The 23,080-nt window shown below is 41.5% G+C and overlaps 1 protein-coding gene across 10 annotated transcripts in view; it reads left to right on the top strand.

Annotated features, from left to right (window-relative positions):
- Nucleotides 1-23,080, top strand: part of ULK4 (unc-51 like kinase 4) — a 505,777-nt gene that overhangs the window by 197,384 nt on the left and 285,313 nt on the right. For all 10 annotated transcript variants that reach the window (XM_045163883.1, XM_045163885.1, XM_045163880.1 and 7 more), the window contains one exon: nt 21,070-21,118. In XM_045163883.1, coding sequence (XP_045019818.1) covers nt 21,070-21,118 — 49 coding nt within the window. The remainder of the gene's footprint in view (nt 1-21,069; nt 21,119-23,080) is intronic.

Genomic DNA, 23,080 nt, shown 5'->3' with positions numbered 1-23,080 from the left:
TATGACCTACATCTCCAGTAACTTTCATGAGCCGTTGCCACCTAAACATTGATGTTCTTTGGTGGAACACTTGATTTTTCATGTATATACAGGGTGTGCTGTCAAAGCAGTCTACTGTATTCTTTACCATAATCAACATTTTTCCATTTCTTTATCCAGCCACCACAGGCTGGGAATATTCTTTAAATGATTTGTTTACTTAACATCTTCATTTTAACTGGTTTGTTCAGGAATGTGTCAAGATGACAGTTAAATCAGTTGCGTCAAACCAGAGTATTAATGTGTGACACATTTATTTTGACTGATGCATTTATTTATCTTAGCTTGGCGGGAGTTTCCAACTCTTCTTATTGGCATCTTTGAGTTTTGACTCAATTTAATGCCTTTTTGTCATTTTGCACTTGTAGAGCAAATTTGTCTTGCTTTAGATGGTGTTAAAATATGAGCACAGAAAACAATGCCAGAAGGAAAAGATAACGTGGTCTGGCAATGAAGCACCCTATGGTGCCCTTATATTGATATTTCGTATTTATACAGTTACTCGTTGTCTTTACAAATCACAGTTCATTTAGAAACCTTTACCTGGTTATTACAGCCAGCCAACCTTCATGGCATCCTAACTGTAGAAATAACAGCTAAATAAAGTCTCTTGATATAATCAGTGTACCTTCTAAAGTCTGAGAGAATCAGTCCCTTGATAATTTGGGGCAAGATTTAGCCTCATATTTCTGCTGTCGCGTTTGTGCTCTCGTCTGATGATTTCCCTCGGCGATGGACCATTTTAGAATTAACAGCGTACTTAAGGCTGCACGCTCCTGGTTGTTGTTGTTAATCTACTCTGGATGAAGCCAGGCGTTATCTGTGATTCCGTCGCATACACCTGTCGCTGTCAGTCAACTCTGTAGAACAAAGTGATGCCCCACCGAATGGAATGTAACTTGAGGCACAAAACAGACTCCCAATTCCGTTCTCTTGTCTCCACACCAAACTCTCTCTCATGTCAAGCCTTCTGATTTTATGTGATGACAGTTATTGGTCAGAACGTATTACAGTGTTTGCTGTACAGACGGGGCCTTTGTCGTATAATTGAAGAGCACAAGAGCTGCCAGACTAAACAGTGGTCTGGGTTTCCAATAATGTTCTGTGACTTCCTTGGCATGTTTTTATCACCATCTCAAACATGTGTTATTACTTAGCAGTCTCTGCCACAGTAGATTACAGAGGAAACAAACCCATGCGGTGAAGGGGAATAACACTGGTTCTTTAAGGAGATAAATGCCTTGTACCCTCAGAGCACAGTTTCTGTGTGTGCATCTCTCTCCTCTGCTTGGACTCATAAATCCTGCTTAAGCCAGCTGTTTACAGAGTCAACATAATGGTCAGCTTTTAGGGACAGATATCATTAGGTATCTCGAAATTCTAAAGAAGGGTGGGCCCAAAGGGCAAATGGACGAAGAACTTGAAAAGGCCATTTCTAACAATAAACATGAAAAAGAGTTGCCCTCATTAGTAATCAAAGAAAATGCCACCAAAATAATAAAAACATCACGTTGATAGAGTTTTTAAAAAATGTTAATAGCCCCTGTTCACAGACTAGTGAAACATGGACTGTCAAAAAATGGGTACATCTTTTGTGGCAGGCAAACTCCCAGTATGTGTTAAACCTTAAATATAGCCTTTGATTCCACTCCTAGGAATTCATCCTAACAGAAAATAGTAAGAGATACACACAGATTCTTACATATAAGAGTGTCTATTAAAGCATGATTTAAAACAGCAGCAACACTAATAGTAAAGACAGTTGGTATCTGTTTTGACAGAGAGCTTTCCATGTACCAGACAGTGCTGGCTACTTCACAGGCACAACCTTATTTGCTTCTCAGCATCAGAAAGGGAAGCAGGCAGGCAGTGGTATCACTTGGGAGAAAAGTAATGTTTGGGGTTTCACACTTTCCTGGGAGCGCAGAGCTAGGAGGATTGAATGAGAAGTTGAACTCATTTGACACAATCCCTTAACCACATTTTCCCCCCTAATGAATACTACCAAAAAGTGGAAAACAGGGGTCCATCAATAGAGGAATTCTAACAAGTAGGTTAGAAGAATATACAATAGAATATTGCCCAGCTATTAAAAAGAATGAAATAATGCCATTTGCAGTAACATGGATGGACCTAGAGATCAATATGGGGCTTCCCGGGTGGCTCAGTGGTAAAGAATCTGCCTGCCAATGCAGGAGATGCAGGTTTGCTCCCTGGGTCAGGAAGATCTGCTGGAGGAGGAAATGGCAACCCACTCCAGTATTCTTGCCTGGGAAATCCCGTGGACAAAGGAGCCTGGCAGGCTACAGTACATGGGATTGCTAAGAGTTGGACATGACTGAGCAAGTAAACAACAGCAACAGAGATGATCATATGCCGGGGTCCAGCCCCGGTGGATCCAGGGAATTTGAAGCGGGCACGGCATCGGCGAGATCAGGAAACAACTGCTTAATTAAACGTTAATTAAGGATATAAAGAGTGGTGAAATAAGGATAGCTCAGCGAAGAAATTCAGTGAAGAAAAGAGGCTGAATAAAATTCCAAAGCAGGGAATTTACGTCACCTACATAGGCCGCAGGCCTCCTCCCGTTCTCCCGAAGGAGAGGAGACACTAAGGCCTCCCCGGTCAGATCTTAGAAGCCCAGGCAAAATTAGTAGGCTTGATGAGCTTCCCAGCCTCAGAGGAAAAATTCAGCCAGAAGGTGAAAGAAAGAATGACATGGGGAGACCAAATTTCGGTGAACAAAAGGACGTACTTTATTTTCCAAAGTAGTTTTATACCTTAAGTTGTGCATAGAGGATCATGGGGGAAGGGGTAGAGTCATGCAAGGACAGCAGTTCCTGATCCTAATCGAAGCCAGGCTTTCAAACTTATCATATGCAAAAGTGTAGGTGATTTACATCATCTTCTGGCCAGGAGGCCTATTAACATTTTAAGTACCTTATTTTTTTCTAAAGGTGATTATTCTAAAGTCAGGCGCCAGCCTCCAAAAAGCATTGGACAAAGCTGCATTCCTATAGGGCAAAGGTGAGGTGGGCTCAATCAAGAAAAAAATTAACTCAAGGGTCCAAGGTTACAAACATTGAGGCTACTACTTAGATTTCTATACACCAATTATATCAATCAATACACTGCCAAGGACACAGTAGGTAAGGGATATGGAGACTTAGCAGCAAACATTGGCCCAACAAGTGAAAAACCCTTCACCAATACAATTTCTAATCAATCTTTTAACTACTCAAAGGAATCTGTATTTAGACAGTTTAGAACATCTCCTGCCTCTCATAGTTGGGAGGCTCTGAACAATCACATGTGGCCGGAAAAACCTATTCAGGCAGGCTAGAGGATTTCCAAAGGAGTTTGTAGGTTGAAACACTGTCACACCCAGAAATCATTAACTGGAGCAGTAAGCTAACTCTTTTTTCAGAGAGAGGAAGTGGGGGACAGCCCCCCATAAAGTCAGAGGTGTAGGTGAAAGCACAAAGCAGAAAGTAGGCAGACTCTGGTTTTGGGGGTAGATGCTCAAGAATTTCCAGGGGGACTCCTGAGGCTCGATCCCGCCTTTGCGTATGCCAAACCTCCTCCCTCATGACCTTTGCCACGGGTGGAGTTCCTCAGGCCAGCTCCCGGCAATCATACTAAGTAAGCCAGACAAAGAGATATTGTATGATATCACTTACATGTAAAATCTAAAAAACTGATTCAAATTAACTTACTTACAAAACAGAAAGAAACCCACAGGTATAGAAAAAACTTATGGTTACCAAAGGGGAAAGGACGAAGGATAAATTAAGAGTTTGGGATTTATAAAAACACACAATTTTATGTAAAATAGATAACCAGCAAGGACCTACTGTGTAGCATAGGGAACTATCCTCAGTATTTTGTAATAACCTGTAAGGGAAAAGAGTCTAAAAAGAATATATATATATATATATATATATGTATGTATGTATGTATGTATGTATGTGTGTGTGTATATATATAACTGAATCACTTTGCTTTACACCGGAAATTAACACAACATTATAAATCAACTGTCAGTTCAGCTCAGTCGCTCAATTGTGTCCGACTCTTTGCGACCCCATGAATTGCAGCACGCCAGGCCTCCCTGTCCATCACCGACTCCCGGAGTTCACTCAAACTCACGTCCATCGAGTCCATGATGCAATCCAGCTATCTCATCCTCTGTCGTCCCCTTCTCCTCCTGCCCCCAATCCCTCCCAGCATCAGAGTCTTTTCCAATGAGTCAACTCTTCTCATGAGGTGGCCAAAGTACTGGAGTTTCAGCTTTAGCATCATTCCTTCCAAAGAACACCCAGGACTGATCTCCTTTAGAATGGACTGGTTAGATCTCCTTGCAGTCCAAGGGACTCTCAGGAGTCTTCCCCAACACCACATTTCAAAAGCATCAATTCTTCGATGCTCAGCTTTCTTCACAGTCCAACTCTCACATCCATACGTGACTATTCATAGCCCTGACTAGCCGGACCTTTGTTGGCAAAGTAATGTCTCTGCTTTTGAATATGCTATCTAGGTTGGTCATAACTTTCCTTCCAAGGAGTAAGCGTCTTTTAATTTCATGGCTGCAGTCACCATCTGTAGTGATTTTGGAGCCCAGAAAAATAAATTCTGACACTGTTTCCACTGTTTCCCCATCTATTTCCCATGAAGTGATGGGACCGGATGCCATGATCTTCGTTTTCTGAATGTTGAGCTTTAAGCCAACTTTTTCACTATCCTCTTTCACTTTCATCAAAAGGCTTTTGAGTTCCTCTTCACTTTCTGCCATAAGGGTGGTGTCATCTGCATATCTGAGGTTATTGATATTTCTCCCGGCAATCTTGATTCCAGCTTGTGCTTCTTCCAGCCCAGCGTTTCTCATGATGTACTCTGCATAGAGGTTAAATAAGCAGGGTGACAATATACAGCCTTGACCATATACAGCCTTTTCCTATTTGGAACCAGTCTGTTGTTCCATGTCCAGTTCTAACTGTTGCTTCCTGACCTGCATACAGATTTCCCAAGAGGCAGGTCAGGTGGTCTGGTATTCCCATCTCTTTCAGAATTGTCCACAGTTTATTGTGAGCCACACAGTCAAAGGCTTTGGCATAGTCAATAAAGCAGAAATAGATGTTTTTCTGGAACTCTCTTTTTCAATGATCCAGCAGATGTTGGCAATTTGATCTCTGGTTCCTCTGCCTTTTCTAAAACCAGCTTGAACATCTGGAAGTTCGTGGTTCACGTGTTGCTGAAGCCTGGCTTGGAGAATTTTGAGCATTACTTTACTAGCGTGTGAGATGAGTGCAATTGTGCGGTAGTTTGAGCATTCTTTGGCATTGCCTTTCTTTGGGATTGGAATGAAAATGGACCTTTTCCAGTCCTGTGGCCACTGCTGGGTTTTCCAAATTTGCTGGCATAGTGAGTGCAGCACTTTCACAGCATCATCTTTCAGGATTTGAAATAGCTCAATTGGAATTCCATCACCTCCACTAGCTTTGCTCATAGTGATGCTTTCTAAGGCCCGCTTGACTTCACATCCCTATGGACTTGAGTTTGGGTGAACTCCTTGAGTTGGTGATGGACAGGGAGGCCTGGCATGCTGCAATTCATGGGGTCGCAAAGATTCAGACACGACTGACGACTGAACTGAACTGAACTGAACTGACTTCATATTCCAGGATGTCTGGCTCTAGGTCAGTGATCACTCCATTGTGATTATCTTGGTCGTGAAGCTCTTTTTTGTACAGTTCTTCTGTGTATTCTTGCCACCTCTTCTTAATATCTTCTGCTTCTGTTAGGTCCATACCATTTCTGTCCTTTATCGAGCCCATCTTTGCATGAAATGTTCCCTTGGTATCTCTAATTTTCTTGAAGAGATCTCTAGTCTTTCCCATTCTGTTGTTTTCCTGTATTTCTTTGCATTGATCGCTGAGGGAGGCTTTCGTATCTCTTCTTGCTGTTCTTTGGAACTCCGCATTCAGATGCTTATATCTTTCCTTTTCTCCTTTGTTTTTGCTTCTCTTCTTTTCACAGCTATTTGTAAGGCCTCCCCAGACAGCCATTTTGCTTTTTTGCATTTCTTTTCCACTGTACTTCAATTAAAAAGGAAAAAGTTGACTCTAATAACAAACAAAAAAGAAAGGTATGTAGATATGAGAACTAATATTTAATTGAACATGTGATGACATGGGAAATGTTTTTAATACTTAAAAAAACCCAATGTATGTAGTATGACTTGACTTTTTCTCTTACCCTGTATTATGATGTAATACACCTAATGGTTTGTAAGAATAGGCAGATTCCATTTCTAATTCCAGATCCATCCTTGGCTTTGTGAATGACTGTGGGCAGACTTGTTTCACTAGCTTAAGTGTCAATGTTTTCTTCTGTAAAATGGAGTCAGCTATGGTTATTAGACATAAAACCAGCCATGGCTGTCCAAGCAACACAAAGAATATGCACAAGAAGTGGTAACTATTATTTTAAAGATGAAGTTGGTCCCATGTCTTATATAAATCCAAAAACAAGGAAATAATACATTAAAACTTATTAATGATTTTCTTATAGTGCTTACATTAGAATATTTTATTTGTAATGGTTTGCTATTCTCCCCAGTAGAACATTCAATGAATATATTTTATGCCTCTGTATTTATATATTTTATGGAAATAATTTAATATGAATAGCTATAATTATTAAGGCTTTTGGTCATTTTGTATAATCAAGAAAAAGCATACAGTTCTTAAGTACATAGACACAGACTGGTGGTTCTATATAATATGAGTGACAATCTATAACCCGTCTTACAGTTTTTGTGGTCAGCAGGATAGCCTTTGGTTCAGTGGTTTCAAATTCTGTTTTCGTCTGTTAGCACCAGTATCATGGATTAATCTTCCAAGTAGCTCCTGGAATGAGCTTGGGGATCCTAAAATTACTCAGTGTAATCAAAGTACAACTTATAGGAACTGAGACTGAACTGAAAATCTGAACAGCAAGAAGATGAAGCTATTCTTTTTGACTCTTTTCCATTTCATTCCCTTTGACGTCCTTACTTCCTACATCTGGTGAACTTTCAAGACTTCCAGGTTTTCTTTTTTTTTTTTTTTTGCCAGCTCTTTACTTATTGACATATTGGTGTTCCCTGGGTGTCTGTCCTCACTCTTTCCAAGTTTAACTCATCTTCTTGTCCAGACTAGCCTTTCCCTGAAACATTGTCTTAATATTATATCTTAGAGCAGATGAAAATCATGAACTCTGAAATTAATTAGCTGTGTACCTTGGATAAGGTTCAATTCTAATGTCCTCCTCTGTAAGGTTACTCATGCCCATCTCAGAGTGAGGATTAAGTAAGAGGTGAAGCCCTAAGCTCAGTGAGTTGTTGTATAGGAGCTTCTGCAGATGCGGTTCCTTGCTGTGATGTTTGTTGTTCTTGTGGCGGTCATGGCGGTGGCCCCCAGGACAAATGAAGTACTGGAGTCATTCTGAACTTCTTTCCTCTTCTCTCTCTCTCCTGCATCAGATAGATTTTCTTTTCTTTTTTTAAAAAAATATTTATTTCTGAGTCTTTGTTGTGACATGGGGAATCTAGTTTCCTGATTAGGGATCAAACCTGAACCCCCTGCATTGGGAGCATGGAGTCTTATCCCCTAGACCACCAGGGAAACCCCTATATTTGACAGATTTTCAGGTCATGTTGATACAGCCTTGTTAATCTTCTCCTGTTTACTCCTGCTTTGGTTCCTATCACCTCTTGCAAGTCATCACTGGCAGCTAACTGCTCTTCCTGTTCCCAGTTCTTTCTGTGCTCCGCCCATCCTCTTGCTGTAGCCTGAAAGATCATTGTAAAAATGTAAAGCTGGTGATGGCATCCTGTTGCCTAGTCCTTCTCTTAGTGGCACCCAGTCACCCAGAGCAGGGGCATGTGCTGACTCATCAAACTTCTGCTAAAGGCCAGATAGTAAGCATTTTAGGCATCACCCGCCATGTGGTCTCTGCTGCAGCCACTCAGCTCTCTCACTGTAGTGTAAAGGCTGCTGCAGACAGGGTATAAAGGGATGAGCACGGCTGTGTTCCAATAAAACTTTATGGGAGTTGAAATTTGAATTTCATGCAGTTGTCATATGTCATAAAATATTCTTCTTCTGATTTTTTTCCAACCATTTCGAAACCTGACAAGTATTCTTAGCTCGTGGGCCACACAGATACTGGCAGGTGGCAGGGTTTGGTCTGCAGGCTGAAGTTTACCAAATAAGTTAAGCTCACCAGCACAGATAACAAGATCTGCAGTCAGCCCTGGTTTAGTCCTCCAGCCTGATCTTGCGCTGCCTTCTCTTTACTTCTTCCACTTATGCGATAAACTTGCCTTTTCTGTGTCCTTAAGAAGCCATCCTGTTTTTACTTTCTCTCATGCTATTATTCCCTTTGCCCAGGGCGCAGCTCATTCTTGTCTGTCCTGTCTCCCCTTCTGCTCCATCCTTCATTCACTGTTGATCAATAACCTACTCCTCTTTCAGAGTTCAGCTGAAGCAGTCCTTACTCTGTGCAGTGCAGACACTGATCTAAGCTGCCGAGGTTTGTGTCTCAGCCCTACTTCTTGTCACTAGACCATTTCTTTGTGTCTCAATTTCTCATTTAAAAAAAAAAAAAAAAAAGGATTTAGTCAACACCATCATCCCTATGGTTTCTCTTTGTTAGAATCCACTGAGCTAACACATGGGCAGCACTGATCACAGTTATTGAGCCATCCACAATTACTCTGCACCTCAGATAGACGAGATGATTTCTATGATCCCTTCTTTACCCTTTATAGCCATCTCTCATAGCACTTCTAACATTTGATGTAGCTCTTAGTGTGTTGTATTCAGTAATGATAGGCACTCAGTAATGTTTGTTGAGTGAGAGCAAAAAAAGGGAGAAATCTTAGCCTGACTTCAAGTGGATTCGAAAAAGATCTCTTGTTACTGAGTAACAGGACAAAAAGGAGCCATAGAAAATAAGCAGGTTTATGAAATTGAAAATAAAATTTAAAATATCTCATCTACAATTGGTGTTTTTAAAAAAATATTCATTTATTTGACTGCACCAGATCTTAGTTTCCACATTGCGGAATCTTGCATTGTGGCATGAGCGATCTAATTTCCTGACCAGGGATCAAACCCAGGTCCCCTGCATTGGGAGCACAGAGTCTTAGCTACTGGACCACCAGGGAAGTCCCTACAAGTGCTACTTTTAGTGTTGAGCTCATGTCCGTAAGAGGAAAGAAATGCTGTCCACATAATATACAGTCTAGTGATTCTCTTAGGAACTTGCGTCCCAGCCTGACCTCTTACTGACTGTGTTTCTTTCTGTTCATTGTCTTTGCCAGTTTGGTGCAAGGATGAACATGCTTCTTACCCGTAGCTTCAATATATGTGGAGCTGTGGGACCAATACAGAACTGTGTCTTGAGGAGAGTGCCAAGGATGCAGTGAATTATTAGATCAAGAAGCCCAGCTGCAGAGCCACGGAGTTCAGAAAGAAAGAGGGTGAGGGCTCAGGACCCAGCACAGGAAGCACGGGGCTGTGTGTGGGGAGGCGGGGCCAAAGCCCTTGGCTGGTTAACAAGAGCATCATCGCCTGTGTAGGGACGGTTCCTGTAAGGCCACAGACGAAACGGGACTATGGCTAGAATTAGAAGAAGTTAGAGATGTCTTGTCAGTCATTCCATACACTGCATGGAGAGCCTCTGGACTGCTGCTTTTCCTTTTCATCTTTCGTACTATCTGTTAGAGAAGCGTTCTGTTGCCTAGATTCATTCAACAGGTGTGGATTTTCACAGGGCTGTATTGGGCATCTATTGAGATAATAGAAAAGCATTTTGCAAACTTGCTAATGTAATGTTCTTCTTTTTCCACCTAAAATCTCCTTTCTGTTGGAAAACATTTGCTTTTTTACATAACCAAAGTGTCTCTTAACTGAACTTTGTGTCTTTCTCATGCTATTTTAGGCAATGGGAGATTTTGGTACTTCAGAGGCACATTCTGGTATGGCTTGTTTGCTCGTTTAATTCTCACACTTTCTCAGCAAATGAAACAGTCGGCTTTATAACTGGATTAAATTGTTTTTATATTGTATATGTTTTGGGACTGCTGGGGTGCAGATTTCTTCTGGGAAGAAGTGTGATGCCTGTTCCATGGAGGATTGTGTAGATCTTTGTAAAATAACCAGGTCTGAAATTCTCTGTTGTAAAGCTGCTAAAATCTTAACCCTGCCTTTTTGGGTTGCTGGGGAAATAAGTCTTTCTATGCGTCCTTGTATTGGGAAGGCTTCTGCAGTTCTCTGTAAGGCAATTAGCAAGCATTGCAAGCAAGGGCAAACATTTCAAGGGGAAACATCATAAATTTTCTTGCTTTCAAGATAGACATAATATTATGCCATAACTAAATGTTATGAAACCATTTCCTTTTGAAGGTGATTCACTGAACTGATAATTTGAAATTCAGCTAATGTTAGAGACTTTTTATTTAAAATGACTGTTGTTGGCCCACTTAGCTGGTGAATTATGTAAGCCATAAGAAACAAAAAAAGCTTTGTTTGTAGTCTCGTGCTCAGTTGTGAACAAATATGAAATCTAAAACTCGTACCCAGTGTTGTTGGAAAGCTAACCAATGTCCAGCATCTATTTTGAGGTTTGTACACAAGTTGGTCAGAAGCAGCTTATTCAAAGAATCAAATCTGAATTATATTTTTTTTTAAAAAGGAGGTGGGGTAAGATGGGACTGAGGTGGAGGCAAGGTCAGGTCTGTAATGGGCAGAATTCTAAGATAAACTTCAAGGCTCCAAGCCCATCTTCTCCCAGTTATTCAGTGAAAAGACTAATTTATTGCTGCTGTGAGGGGATATTGCAGATGTCATTAAGGTCCCAAACTAGTTGACCTTAAAATACGGAGATCATTTCTGGTGGACCTGACTAATCATATGAGCCATTTAAATCTGACCTAGAGGTCAGAGACGTATCAGTTAGAGAGATCTGAAGCTTGAGAAGGATTTTACATGGAGGAGATTCCCCATTGCTGGTTTTGGAGATGGAAGGGGCCACATGACAAGGAATGAGAATGGCCTCAGGAACCTGAGAGGGATCCCTGGCTGATGGCCAACAAGGAAATAGGGACTTGGGTTCTACAACTGCAAGGAACTGAATTTTGTCAGTAGTAAGATTGAAATTGGACCCCTTCTACCCTCCAATTGAGAACTTAACCCAGTTGGCATCTTGATTCTAGACCTTTGATACTCTGAGTAGATAACCCAGCCATGCTGAACTAGACTTCTGACCTGCAGACCTTTGAGCTAGTCAGTGGGTGTGTTTTAAGCCGTGAATTTTATGGTAATATGTTATGCACCAACTGACAGCTAATCCGAGGCCTCAGTCACGTCTCTGTTGCATCACTGCAGTAGCGTATGAACTGGTCTCTCTGATTCTGCATTGGTGTTAGTCAAATTATCTGGTGAAGAAACAGATTTTGAAATTTCAACATGCTACAGCCCCCCACCACGCCCATGGCAGATTGTGTTTTATAAAGATGGCTGCAAAAGCATCTCCTGCCCCGTGCTCTTCTGTTACGTGACAGTGCCTCTCCTCCTTCAGATGGCTCTAGTTCCCTCCACCTGAATCTGGGCTGGACTTTTAACCTCTTACTGTTTTCAAATGATGCTCTGTGTTCCAAGGTTCAGCTACAAAAGGTCATGCAGTTTCTGCCTGGTTCTCTCCGAAGGCTCCTGCTTGGCACTCAGCTGCCACGCTGTGAGAGGCCACGCCACGTGGACAGGGCAGTACTGGGTGATCCAGTCAACAGAATTGACAGCCTTCCTTGAGTCATCCCAGCCCAGATACCAGACATGTGAATAGAGAAGCCTTCAGATAATTACAGTCTCTAAGCTGGTCTAGTCAACCCCAGCCATTGTGTCTCCCCGGCTGAGGCCTCAAACACTGGGGACAAAGATAGGTCATCCCCAGTGTGCCCTGTCCAGATTTCACCACCCACAGAAGCCATGGACGTGACAAAGTAGTCATTGCTTTCTGATGCTGCATTTGGGGTTGGTTTGTTAAGCAGCAGCAGATAGCTGGAATAAACATTTTTCTAAAATGCCATGAAAGTGAAATTAAAAAAAAACAAACAAACCCAGAATATGAGCAGAAATCAAATAGTGTCAGTTCTATGCTACTCTGTTGGTCTAAGCACTTTCAAACCTGCCAAGATTCAAAAAGAGAGGACACAGACCCCACTTTTAAAAGAGAGGAGACTCGAAGACTTCAGGAGCCATTAAAAAAGAAAAGCCTTTACATTTTGAGATAAATTTAGCTTTGTGGAAAAGTTACAAAAATGTTGCAGAAAATGTCCATATATCCTTCACCCAGCCTCCCCTGGTGGTAACATCTTATGGAGCCATAGTACAACTTTCAAGACCAGGAAATGAGCATTGATAGACTTTGTTGTTCGGTTGCTCACGCATGTCCAACTCTTTGCAACCCCATGGACTGCAGCATGCCAGGCTTCTCTGTCCTTCACCATCTCCTGGAGCTTGCTCATACTTAATGTCCATTGAGTCGATGATTAAATTGTTTTAATTTAATCCAAACATCTTGTCCTCTGTCGTCCCCTTCTCCTCCTGCCTTCAGTCTTTCCCAGCAGCAGGGTCTTTTAAATGACTTGGCTCTTCACATCAGGGTGCCAAGTTTTGTAGCTTCAGCTTCAGTCCTTCCAGTGAATATTCAGGGTTGATTTCCTTTAGGATTGACTGGTTTGGTCTCCTTGTAGTCCAAGGGACTCTCAAGAGTGTTCTCCAACACCGCAGCTCAAAAACATCAATTCTTCAGTACTCAACCTTCCTTGTTGTCCAACTCTCACATCCATACATGACTATTGGAAAAGCTACTGGAAAAACCAGTAGTTTTTTTTTTTTTTTTTATACTATACTTTGACTATACGGACCTTTGTTGGCAAAGTGATGTCTTTGCTTTTTAATACACTGTCTAGGTTTGTCACAGCTTTTCTTCCAAGGAGAAACATCTTTCACTGTCAGCTAATCTGCAGATTTTACTCCAGTTTTGCCAGTTTTCCCAGTACTGTCCTTTCTCTGGTCCCAGGTCCAATCTAGGACCCCACACTGCATTTAGTTTCGACTTCTTAGTCTGCTCCAATCTGGGACAGTTCTCACCCTTCTGTTGTCTTTTTAAAAAAGATTTTTTTTGTTTGTTTTAATTGTAGGATAATCACAACATTCTAATGGTTTTTACCATACATCAGTATGAATCGGCCATAGGTATGCTTTTGTCCTCTGCCTCCTGAACCCCCCTCCCATCTCCCTCCTCACCCTGTCACTTCTGGTTGTCCCAGAGCACTGGGTTTGGGTGCCCTCCATCATACATCAGACATGCACTGGTTATCTGTTTTACTGTGAAGAGGAACTAAAAAGCCTCTTGATGAAAGTGAAAGAGGAGAGTGAAAAAAATGGCTTAAAGCTCAACATTCAGAAAACTAAGATCATGGCATCTAGTTCCATCACTTCATGGGAAATAGATGGGGAAACAGTGGAAACAGTGTCAGACTTTATTTTGAGGGGCTCCAAAATCACTGCAGATGGTGACTGCAGCCATCAAATTAAAAGACGCTTACTCCTTGGAAGGAAAGTTATGACCAACCTAGATAGCATATTCAAAAGCAGAGACATTACTTTGTCAACAAAGGTCCATCTAGTCAAGGCTATGGTTTTTCCTGTGGTCATGTATGGCTGTGCGAGTTGGACTGTGAAGAAAGCTGAGCGCCGAAGAATTGATGCTTTTGAACTGTGGTGTTGGAGAAGACTCTTGAGAGTCCCTTGGACTGCAAGGAGATCCAACCAGTCCATCCTAAAGCAGTCAGCCCTGGGATTTCTTTGGAAGGAATGATGCTAAAGCTGAAACTCCAGTACTTTGGCCACCTCATGCGAAAAGTTGACTCATTGGAAAAGACTCTGATGCTGGGAGGGATTGGGGGCAGGAGGAGAAGGGGATGACAGAGGATGAGATGGCTGGATGGCATCACGGACTCTATGGATGTGAGTCTGAGTGAACTCCGGGAGCTGGTGATGGACAGGGAGGCCTGGCGTGCTGCGATTCATGGGGTTGCAAAGAGTCGGACATGACTAAGTGACTGGATTGAACTGAACTGAGTCCACTTATTTCAATGCTATTCTCTCAAATCATCCCATTGTCTCCTTCACACAGATGTAAAGAGCAGACCTTCTGTTGTCTTTCATAACTAACACTTTCGACATATATGACTGGTTATTTTGTAAGATGCCTCTCACATTTGCTTGAATTTTTCATGGTTATATTAGTGTTGTGCATTTTTCACAAGCATACCCCAGAAGTGAGGCTGTGCCTTCCTTGAAGCATGATACCAGGGTGTACATGACGTCGGTATGTCTGACTCCTGGTGATGTGAAATGTGCTCCCTGGGGAAGGTGGTTTCTGCCAGGATGCCCCACTGTAGACGTCTCATGGACAGGTCCTGTGATGCAGATGTTCTGTTTGTCGTCATGTGCTGGTGGGGCCATGTTTTGAAACTGCCATAAAGTTTAAATTTATCATCAGGTCTAACATGAAAATGTAATCTTTCCAGTTTCTGTCACTATATTGTCATAGATCTGTGGCTGTTGGCAGGCTGGCTCTGGCCTGCAGACCATTCTTTGAGGAGCGATGTTCTAGCTTGCACTCCTTCACCAGTTCCTTTTTCCTGTTACTGTCAGATTGGAGTTTTAATAACAAATCCAACTGTGTCCTTCAGCTTAAAATCCGTTGGAGGTTTCCCATCGTTTCAGGGTGAAAGCCACACTTGCGAGCATGACAGTTATGTTGTTTCTTTACTGATTAGCCTTCTCTGATTCTCTTCACCACCATCTCCAGGTAAGCACACCAGTCTCCACACACTGTAACGGGCCCCTCCCCTGTCTTTCAAGGCTCATGATCACCTGCTTTCAGTCGTCTGGGCTCCTCACTAAGTTCTCCCCATGTCTAGTCACCTGTACCCTGTGCATATATCTGATGGAAGTTGAGTTTTGTTTTCTTGTTTGGTTATGTATCTGTCAAGCCATTTAAAATGTTTTCATTGAGATATAGTTGATTTACGATGTTGTGTTGCAGGTGTACAGCAAAGTGACTCAGTTTTACATATACATATAGTCAGTTTTTTAAGATTCTTTTCCGACATAGGTCAGTACAGAGTACTGAGTATAGTTCCCTGTGCCATACAGTAGGTCCTTATTATCTATTTTATATGTAGTTGTGTGTGTGTGTCAATCCCAATTCCCAATTTATCCCTCCCATTCCCCCGTTAACCATAAGATTGTTTTCTACATCTGTAACTCAGTTTCTGTTTTGTAAATAAGTGCATTTGTACCATTCTTGCAGATTCCACATTTAAGTGCTATTATATGACATCTGTTTGTCAGATATTTGTCAAGCCATTTGACTGAGCTTGAAGGCATTGATTTTGAGCTGTAAGATTAGCTCATGATAAGGGTTCAAAAGTGTTAATCATAACCTGACATAGTATCCAGGAAGAAGGAACGTCCCCAGTACTAAGTAAGAGCTTTATGACTAGACGGATTCCAGGACGGCAGAGACGGCGGAGAAGCCTTTGGGGAGGACATTGTTCCTGAAGGATGGGAGTGACTGGTGAGGACTGTGGCTCTAGGCTCGTGGCCCTTCCTCTGTGCTGTTTCCACCCTGGGAGCAGATTAAAGCCTTCAAGTGAGGAAGCGAGCTCAAGACAGTGTAACTCCATGGGTAGACCCCCATGTGTCTGTAGACATGTTGTATCACTTTTGGAGGCCACTTTTCTCACCTGTATAACTGAGCAAAAAGCAGATGGAGATCCTCTGCCTGCTGTTTTTCTTAAAAAAAAAAAAAAAAAGAAAGAAAAGCTTATTTTTTAACAAAAAGCTAATAATAGTTTGAAATTCAACCCAACCTACTGCTGTATCTCTCTGAACAGAACTAGAGTGATCTCCCTGTACCAGTTTTCCCTACCTAAGTTGCCCCTAGTCTTTTATATCTAAATATTGCTAGTTTATATTTTGCCCTCTTTTCAAAGTATATGAAAAGTAATTGTGCCAGAAAATAGAGAAAACCAAGGCCATCCTGACTCCATAGGTCACTCAATAACTTTACCTCAAAAGCCATTGTTTTTTCTTACATCAAAAGTGTTGACCTATTATTTAAAGTATGAATCCTTTTGATTATCATTTAGCTTGGTTTGTGATAAAATTTTCTTGTAAATTTGTGCTTATGGCTTCCATAGTTAGATCTCAACCAAGTATTTTTCAGAATTTAAATATATGGTATTTTAAATGAGTTATCAAACATCAGTAAATACTTAAAAATTTTTATTGATACATAATTTATCAATTAATAAAATAATTCATTAATTAAAAATTAAAACATTTTCCCAACACCAATGGCAACATTTGCTTTAAGAACGGGGGGGGGGGGGGGGGGTTAGAATTCCAAATAATATAGCCTAAAGATTTTCACAAGTTCATTTAAAATTTTCTAACGCAAACAGTACCTGTTTTGTTAATAACATGAACCACAGATATACAAAAATCCCAGTGAATCTCCTGAAACAAACTTTGTAAGGAAAATTCTTTCATCATACACACTCTTATCATTAATTACACCATTAGGGGGAAAATAACCCCTCCCCTAACCTCCCGCCCCCACCCCCCCCCCCCCCCCAAAAAAAAAAAAAAAAAAAACCAACCAGCGTAAAGTAGTCCCAGGAATGGAATTTAGAAATGGCAGTATATTCAACTTAATCATCTGGAATTACTTAAACACAGTGTGCTTAGATGGCTAACATAAAGAAAGAAAAGTTTACTACAGTTAATAACTTCACAATCCTTTGAAGATGTGGGATAATTTCAAAAAGATCTCTACTTTGTTTTTGGTTTAGAAAATTCAGATAAATCGTGCCCTTCCTGTCCTCAGGCTGTCCATAAGCCATAGCATTTTCATTCTTTTCAATTTTAGGAAATAACAGACTCATGTAGTAAAATGATCCTGGTCATTTAAATCATGGGAGCCAACCACAAGAGAACCCCCAAATAAGGTCGCCTTTTGCATCATGATTTTCCAAAGTCTAGTATAATGATTTAAGACTTTCTGCCTGAATAATTCCCTGAGAATCAGCCACATCCGTGTTGTTCAGAGGTAAGCCTCATCCTCCCTGGTCTACAGAGGCCCGAGCCCTGGGGCTGCTCCCCGGAATACCAAGTCAGAGGAGGAGCACTCCATTATTCAGAGCACATAAAGGGTTTGGTCATTTGAGAACTGAGCTACTAATTGGACCAGTGGTGATATGAAAGGAGATGCATTAAGTAAGCAGACCCAGTTTTTAGAATCAAAATTTAAGAACATGTTAAAAACTAAGGTCTCTGAAGCAGCCTGAAATCTGTGGAGTTCAGATGTTTTTTATACAACTCACAATAAAACAAACTGTATTTTAGGTCACTACCCAGTCCACATATAAGTGAAATAAAAATGCCACAGAAACAATAGTATGTGCGATACCTTTAGATATCTGTTTTATTATTTTAAATTTAAGAAAATGCTAGTCAGTACTCATCGCCCACTTATCGGTCACTTCCCACAGTCTGGAAAACTGATGCATTTTAGATAGTTGTAAGTGTTTGCAGCCACCCCTGTCCCATACCTGTTTTAGCATTCTTTTGGGATTACATGTGAGGTTAGTTCATGGGTCACAGAAAATGTCATAGAAAAAAATTTTTTTTTCACTAAAAGTGATTTTTTTTTTTTAACCTCGAGTTCGTTTTTAATTTTCCAGACGTGGCTCCAAATGATGTGTTAGTCAGATCAAAGAACAAAATTGTTCTGGTTGATTGTGTTCAGAAGAATGTAAGGATCGGACTGTTAGAACTTTAAAAGAGTCTTAAGAGGTAGTGGAGATCAGCCTGCTTGTCATGCAGAGACATGGAGATGAACTAGTTTCAATTTTTAAGATTGAATTAAGGTCATTTGTGTAGTCATATGACATAGTAGCAAAGAACCTGCCTGCTAATGCAGGAGACACAAGAGACAGGGATTTGATCCCTGGGTCTGGAAGATCCCCTGGAGGAGAGCATGGAAACCCACTCCAGTATTCTTGCCTGGCGAATACCATGGACAGAGGAGCCTGGAGGGCTACATGGGGTCTCAAAGGGTCGGACACGACTGAAGCAACACAGCATGCACACATGTTGGTAATAGAAGATATTTTAAAATACCATCATAAAAAATCTGGCATTGTGAGTGTCTGCTTCTGGATCTGAATGTTGGAGTAGGGCTGTGATACAGGGAGCTGTCACTCCTTGGTACCACTGAGGAAAAAGTGGTGCCTGTGTCCCTGTGACATTTTTGGCTTTTGGTTGCTAGGGCAACCAAACTCAGAGATGTATGTGCTTGGCTCTTTTAGGCCTGGGCCTGATAAGAGTATATATCACAAAAATTTCAGAAGACCAATTTAGGAAATGGTGAGGTTAATATCTAGGAAACAAGGAAGAGGAATAAGGATGTGTTGACCTAAAGATGCATTTGGTCCTGAGTTTGTGCATTTCCTATCCTACCCACTCATGGTATAAGGAGGTCCATCTTCATTCCTGAGCCTGCAGTTGCCCAGGAAAGTGAGAGAATGTCAGTGAATTTAACCAGATCAGATCAGATCAGTCACTCAGTCATGTCTGACTCTTTGCGACCCCATGAATCACAGCACTCCAGGCCTCCCTGTCCATCACCAACTCCCGGAGTTCACTCAGACTCACATCCATTGTGTCAGTGATGCCATCCAGCCATCTCATCCTCTGTTGTCCCCTTCTCCTCTTGCCCCCAATCCCTCCCAGCATCAGAGTCTTTTCCAATGAGTCAACTCTTTGCATGAGGTGGCCAAAGTACTGGAGTTTCAGCTTTAGCATCATTCCTTCCAAAGAAATCCCAGGGCTGATCTCCTTCAGAATGGACTGGTTGGATCTCCTTGCAGTCCAAGGGACTCTCAAGAGTCTTCTCCAACACCACAGTTCATAAGCATCAATTCTTCGGCGCTCAGCCTTCTTCACAGTCCACCTCTCACATCCATACATGACCACAGGAAAAACCATAGCCTTGACTAGACAAACCTTTGTTGACAAAGTAATGTCTCTGCTTTTGAATATGCTATCTAGGTTGGTCATAACTTCCCTTCCAAGGAGTAAGCGTCTTTTAATTTCATGGCTGCAGTCACCATCTGTAGTGATTTTGGAGCCCAGAAAAATAAAGTCTGACACTGTTTCCCCATCTATTTCCCATGAAGTGATGGGACTAGATGCCATGATCTTCGTTTTCTGAATGTTGAGCTTTAAGCCTACTTTTTCACTCTCCACTTTCACTTTCATCAAGAGGCTTTTGAGTTCCTCTTCACTTTCTGCCATAAGGGTGGTGTCATCTGCATATCTGAGGTTATTGAGATTTCTCCTGGCAATCTTGATTCCAGCTTGTGTTTCTTCCAGTCCAGCGTTTTTCATGATGTACTCTGCATATAAGTTAAATAAACAGGGTGACAATATACAGCCTTGACGTACTCCTTTTCCTATTTGGAACCAGTCTGTTGTTCCATGTCCAGTTCTAACTGTTGCTTCCTGACCTGCATACAAATTTCTCAAGAGGCAGATCAGGTGGTCTGGTATTCCCATCTCTTTCAGAATTTTCCACAGTTTATTGTGATCCACACAGTCAGACATTTCCTCTATGATCTATAGAGACTGTAGAAAATAATCACGTTTATTTTTGCTAGATACCGAGCTAGGGCTTTCTAAGTGTGTCTGTCTTTGGGGATTCATTCTGTAGCTAGCTTTTCCTTAACAGATATTTGTAATACACTGTGATTTTTTTTTTTTTTTTGCTAGTCTCATAGGCTTTTCTTTTATCAATGTATTATTATAGACAAACAAGCTCCAGGGAGGCCAGATGATAAATTCCCTTTCTATCCACCTGACATCCTCTGTGAAATAGACAAACAGCCCATACCTACAACGAAAGGAATATGCTTGTCTTAAGCCCTGTGGTTTATCCTACAAAGTCAATTCTAGTCAAGTTAAGGAATTTTATTTTCTTTTTAAACTGAAGGAGGATCAACAAATTGTAGTTTATGGGCCTAATATGGGAAACTGCCTGTTTTTGTAAATAAAATTTTATTGGAACACAGCCATGCTTATTAATTTATAGATTATTTATGCCTACCTTTATACTATTGTGACAGAGGTAATTGTTGCTATAGAGACTGTGTGGCCTGCGAAGCCTAGAATATTTAGTATTTGGCCCTTTACAGAGAAAGTTCTCTGACCCTTGTACTAAAGGAATATTTAGAGATTGAAGTATTGTTCTTAAAAAACTATCCCTTTTGAATAAAGGCTATTTCCCCTTAAATTGCTTGGAGAAAGTCTTCTGTTACAAATAGATAACAGCTTATAACTAGGTTTGATGAAAGTGCCTAGAAGCTATTGTGCGATTGGTGTCTACTTTTTTTAAAGTTAAAGATCATTAAACATCACTGTACATTAATCATTAATGTTGAGAAAATAACTAATGAAGTATATAGGAAAGATTACAGTGTGGCAAGCTTATAATTTAACTACATGATGGATAGGTTACATTATTTCAGCTGGCATTGCCTATTTTGATAGTCTTTATAATAACTGTGAATTTTTATTACATTTTTTTACATTTATATATATATCTGTTTGAGGTTTTGCCTGCTGCAGATCAGTGAGGCAAAGCTAATAGTCATTCGAAAAGAAGCCTCACATTTCTTGTGTTTAGAGGTAATTCAGGGTATTAAAATGAGTATTTAATCATACTATTCCTCAGTCACAGAATTTCAGCAGTAAAGCATGGGTCTACAGTGCTCCATATCAGGGCAGCAGTTTAAATAATTTTAAAAATCATTATTAATAAATTATCTTTGCATTTTTTTTTTAACAGACTTGTAGAAGACAGCAAACTGATCCCACGGATTTTTGAAGTAATTCTGGTAAGAGAAATGTGTGTCTGAAATTCAAGTGACAAATTTAAACATTTTTAAAGTTTTGGGCACGTTGTTTGGTTGGGTGGCCTGCACAGCAGGATTGTATGTCCATGGTGTCACTTAACCTTATTGGGCCTCAGTTTCCTTGTCTGAGCTCTTGTCTACCTCTGAGATTGTACAGGGATATTGTTTAATGATCTGCCATCTTTCTGGAAATCCTTTACATTTTATTTCTATTAAGTTAAAAATTACATTATCTACTATAGAAAGATATATATAGAAGTATGCTGGTAAGGATGAAGGCAGGAGGAGAAGGGGATGACAGAGGATGAGATGGTTGGATAGCATCACCGACTCAATGAACACGAGTTTAAGCAAGCTCCAGGCAATGGTGAAGAACAGGGGAGCCTGGCGTGCTGCAGTCCGTGGGGTTGCAAAGAGTCAGACACGACTTAGCGACTGAACAACAACAAAATATACAAAGAATACTGTATCTGAGGTTGGTTTGTGGATGAAAGGGCAGAATGATAATCGCTGTGCTTCAGTCTGCATGTTCTCATGTTCAGCTTGAAGCTCTCTGACTTTGTCATCACTGAATCAGGTCAACAGTTTGATGCCTTTGGGCAGGAAGTTGTCCTCTTCAGAATGTAGAGTAGCTTAGCTTCTGTACACCATTCCCCGCCCCCCCCCAATTCATAGAACGCAGCTTAGTTGAAAACCGCCAGTTAAAGAAAACCTTTCCTCTCTGGTTACTCTGTGTAGAGAATAAAACGGGATGTAGGGCTGGCTTTTCTCCTGCTAAATCTCTGTTTATACTAAACTTAAATCTGAGAATTACACTGAAAACCGAGTTGGTACTTACAGCAAGGGAGTGCCCTTAGACAAATAAATGTTCTCTTGTATCTGGGTGGGTTGTCCCCCTTTACCAAAACCTTTCACTTCGTGGCTAACTGTCAGTGCAAGCAACAAAGGAGGGGACCCATCCCTAGTTAGATCAGCGGAAACTGACTCAGTCATCCATAGAGCAATAGCTTGTATTGTCAGATAACCCTACACATGGAAAATTAGCTCTCTTTAATCATCTTAAAATATTAATCTGCATGTTACTTTTGCTCTGATAGGGCTGTATGGTGAAAACATTTTTCTTGGCCACAGATCACCCTTGGAGGATATGGGCTTTGCTGAACTATTTGAGTTAGGTGGGGAATAGACGTGGGCAAGGGTAGTATTCCCAAAGCATGCTCAAGTGACACCAAGATGACTCAGAGCTGCCATCCTAAGAGGATTGAACCGCTTCCAGTGGTCAAAGGGGATTTTAAAGTGTCAGGAGAAGATAATGGCAACCTCCTTCAAAAGGTCCCATGCCTGCACTGCCTCACTCCGTGCCCCTGACCCTGTAGCAAGCCACCACTGACCCACACCTCCGCCTGAGACTCCTGGACACTCACAGGCAAGTCTAGGTCAGTCTCTTGTGGGTATGCAAATGAGATGCAAAGCAGCATGCAGATGAAGGCAGTGTTTTTTGGCACTCCGCTTGGGTCCTAAGCCCAGCAGAGCCATGCTCCCAGTCCTCTGGCCCTGCTTCATGACGGGGCCTGAGAGCTGCACCCAGAGGGGCAGATCTGGACTGTGGGAGCTACAGTTATACAAGGCAGTTCGCCAGCTGGGTCAGGCACTTGGAGGGGCCAAAGGTTGCTGGGAAAGAAGGGACAGTGAAGGTGGTCCAGGCCCGGGGTGTCCTCCACTCCACTCCATCCCCGCATGATACCAAAGGGCCTCTGTCCTTGTTATAGCCAGCAGGGAAGGGATCAGTGTGGTGGCTCCCCTACGTTCCCCGGTTTTGTCTGCAAGGGAAACATACTTGCTCGGTAGCTTTCCTCTCTCTCCTGGTCTCAACAGAACCCAAGAACATAGCCAGGGGAACCGTGAGAATCTGCCCCCAGTCCGTAGACGTTGCTCTAGTGCCCT

This window comes from Bubalus bubalis, chromosome 21 (assembly GCF_019923935.1).
Source record: "Bubalus bubalis isolate 160015118507 breed Murrah chromosome 21, NDDB_SH_1, whole genome shotgun sequence".
Lineage (NCBI taxonomy): Eukaryota > Metazoa > Chordata > Mammalia > Artiodactyla > Bovidae > Bubalus > Bubalus bubalis.
This window is presented reverse-complemented; position numbering and strand designations above follow the sequence as displayed.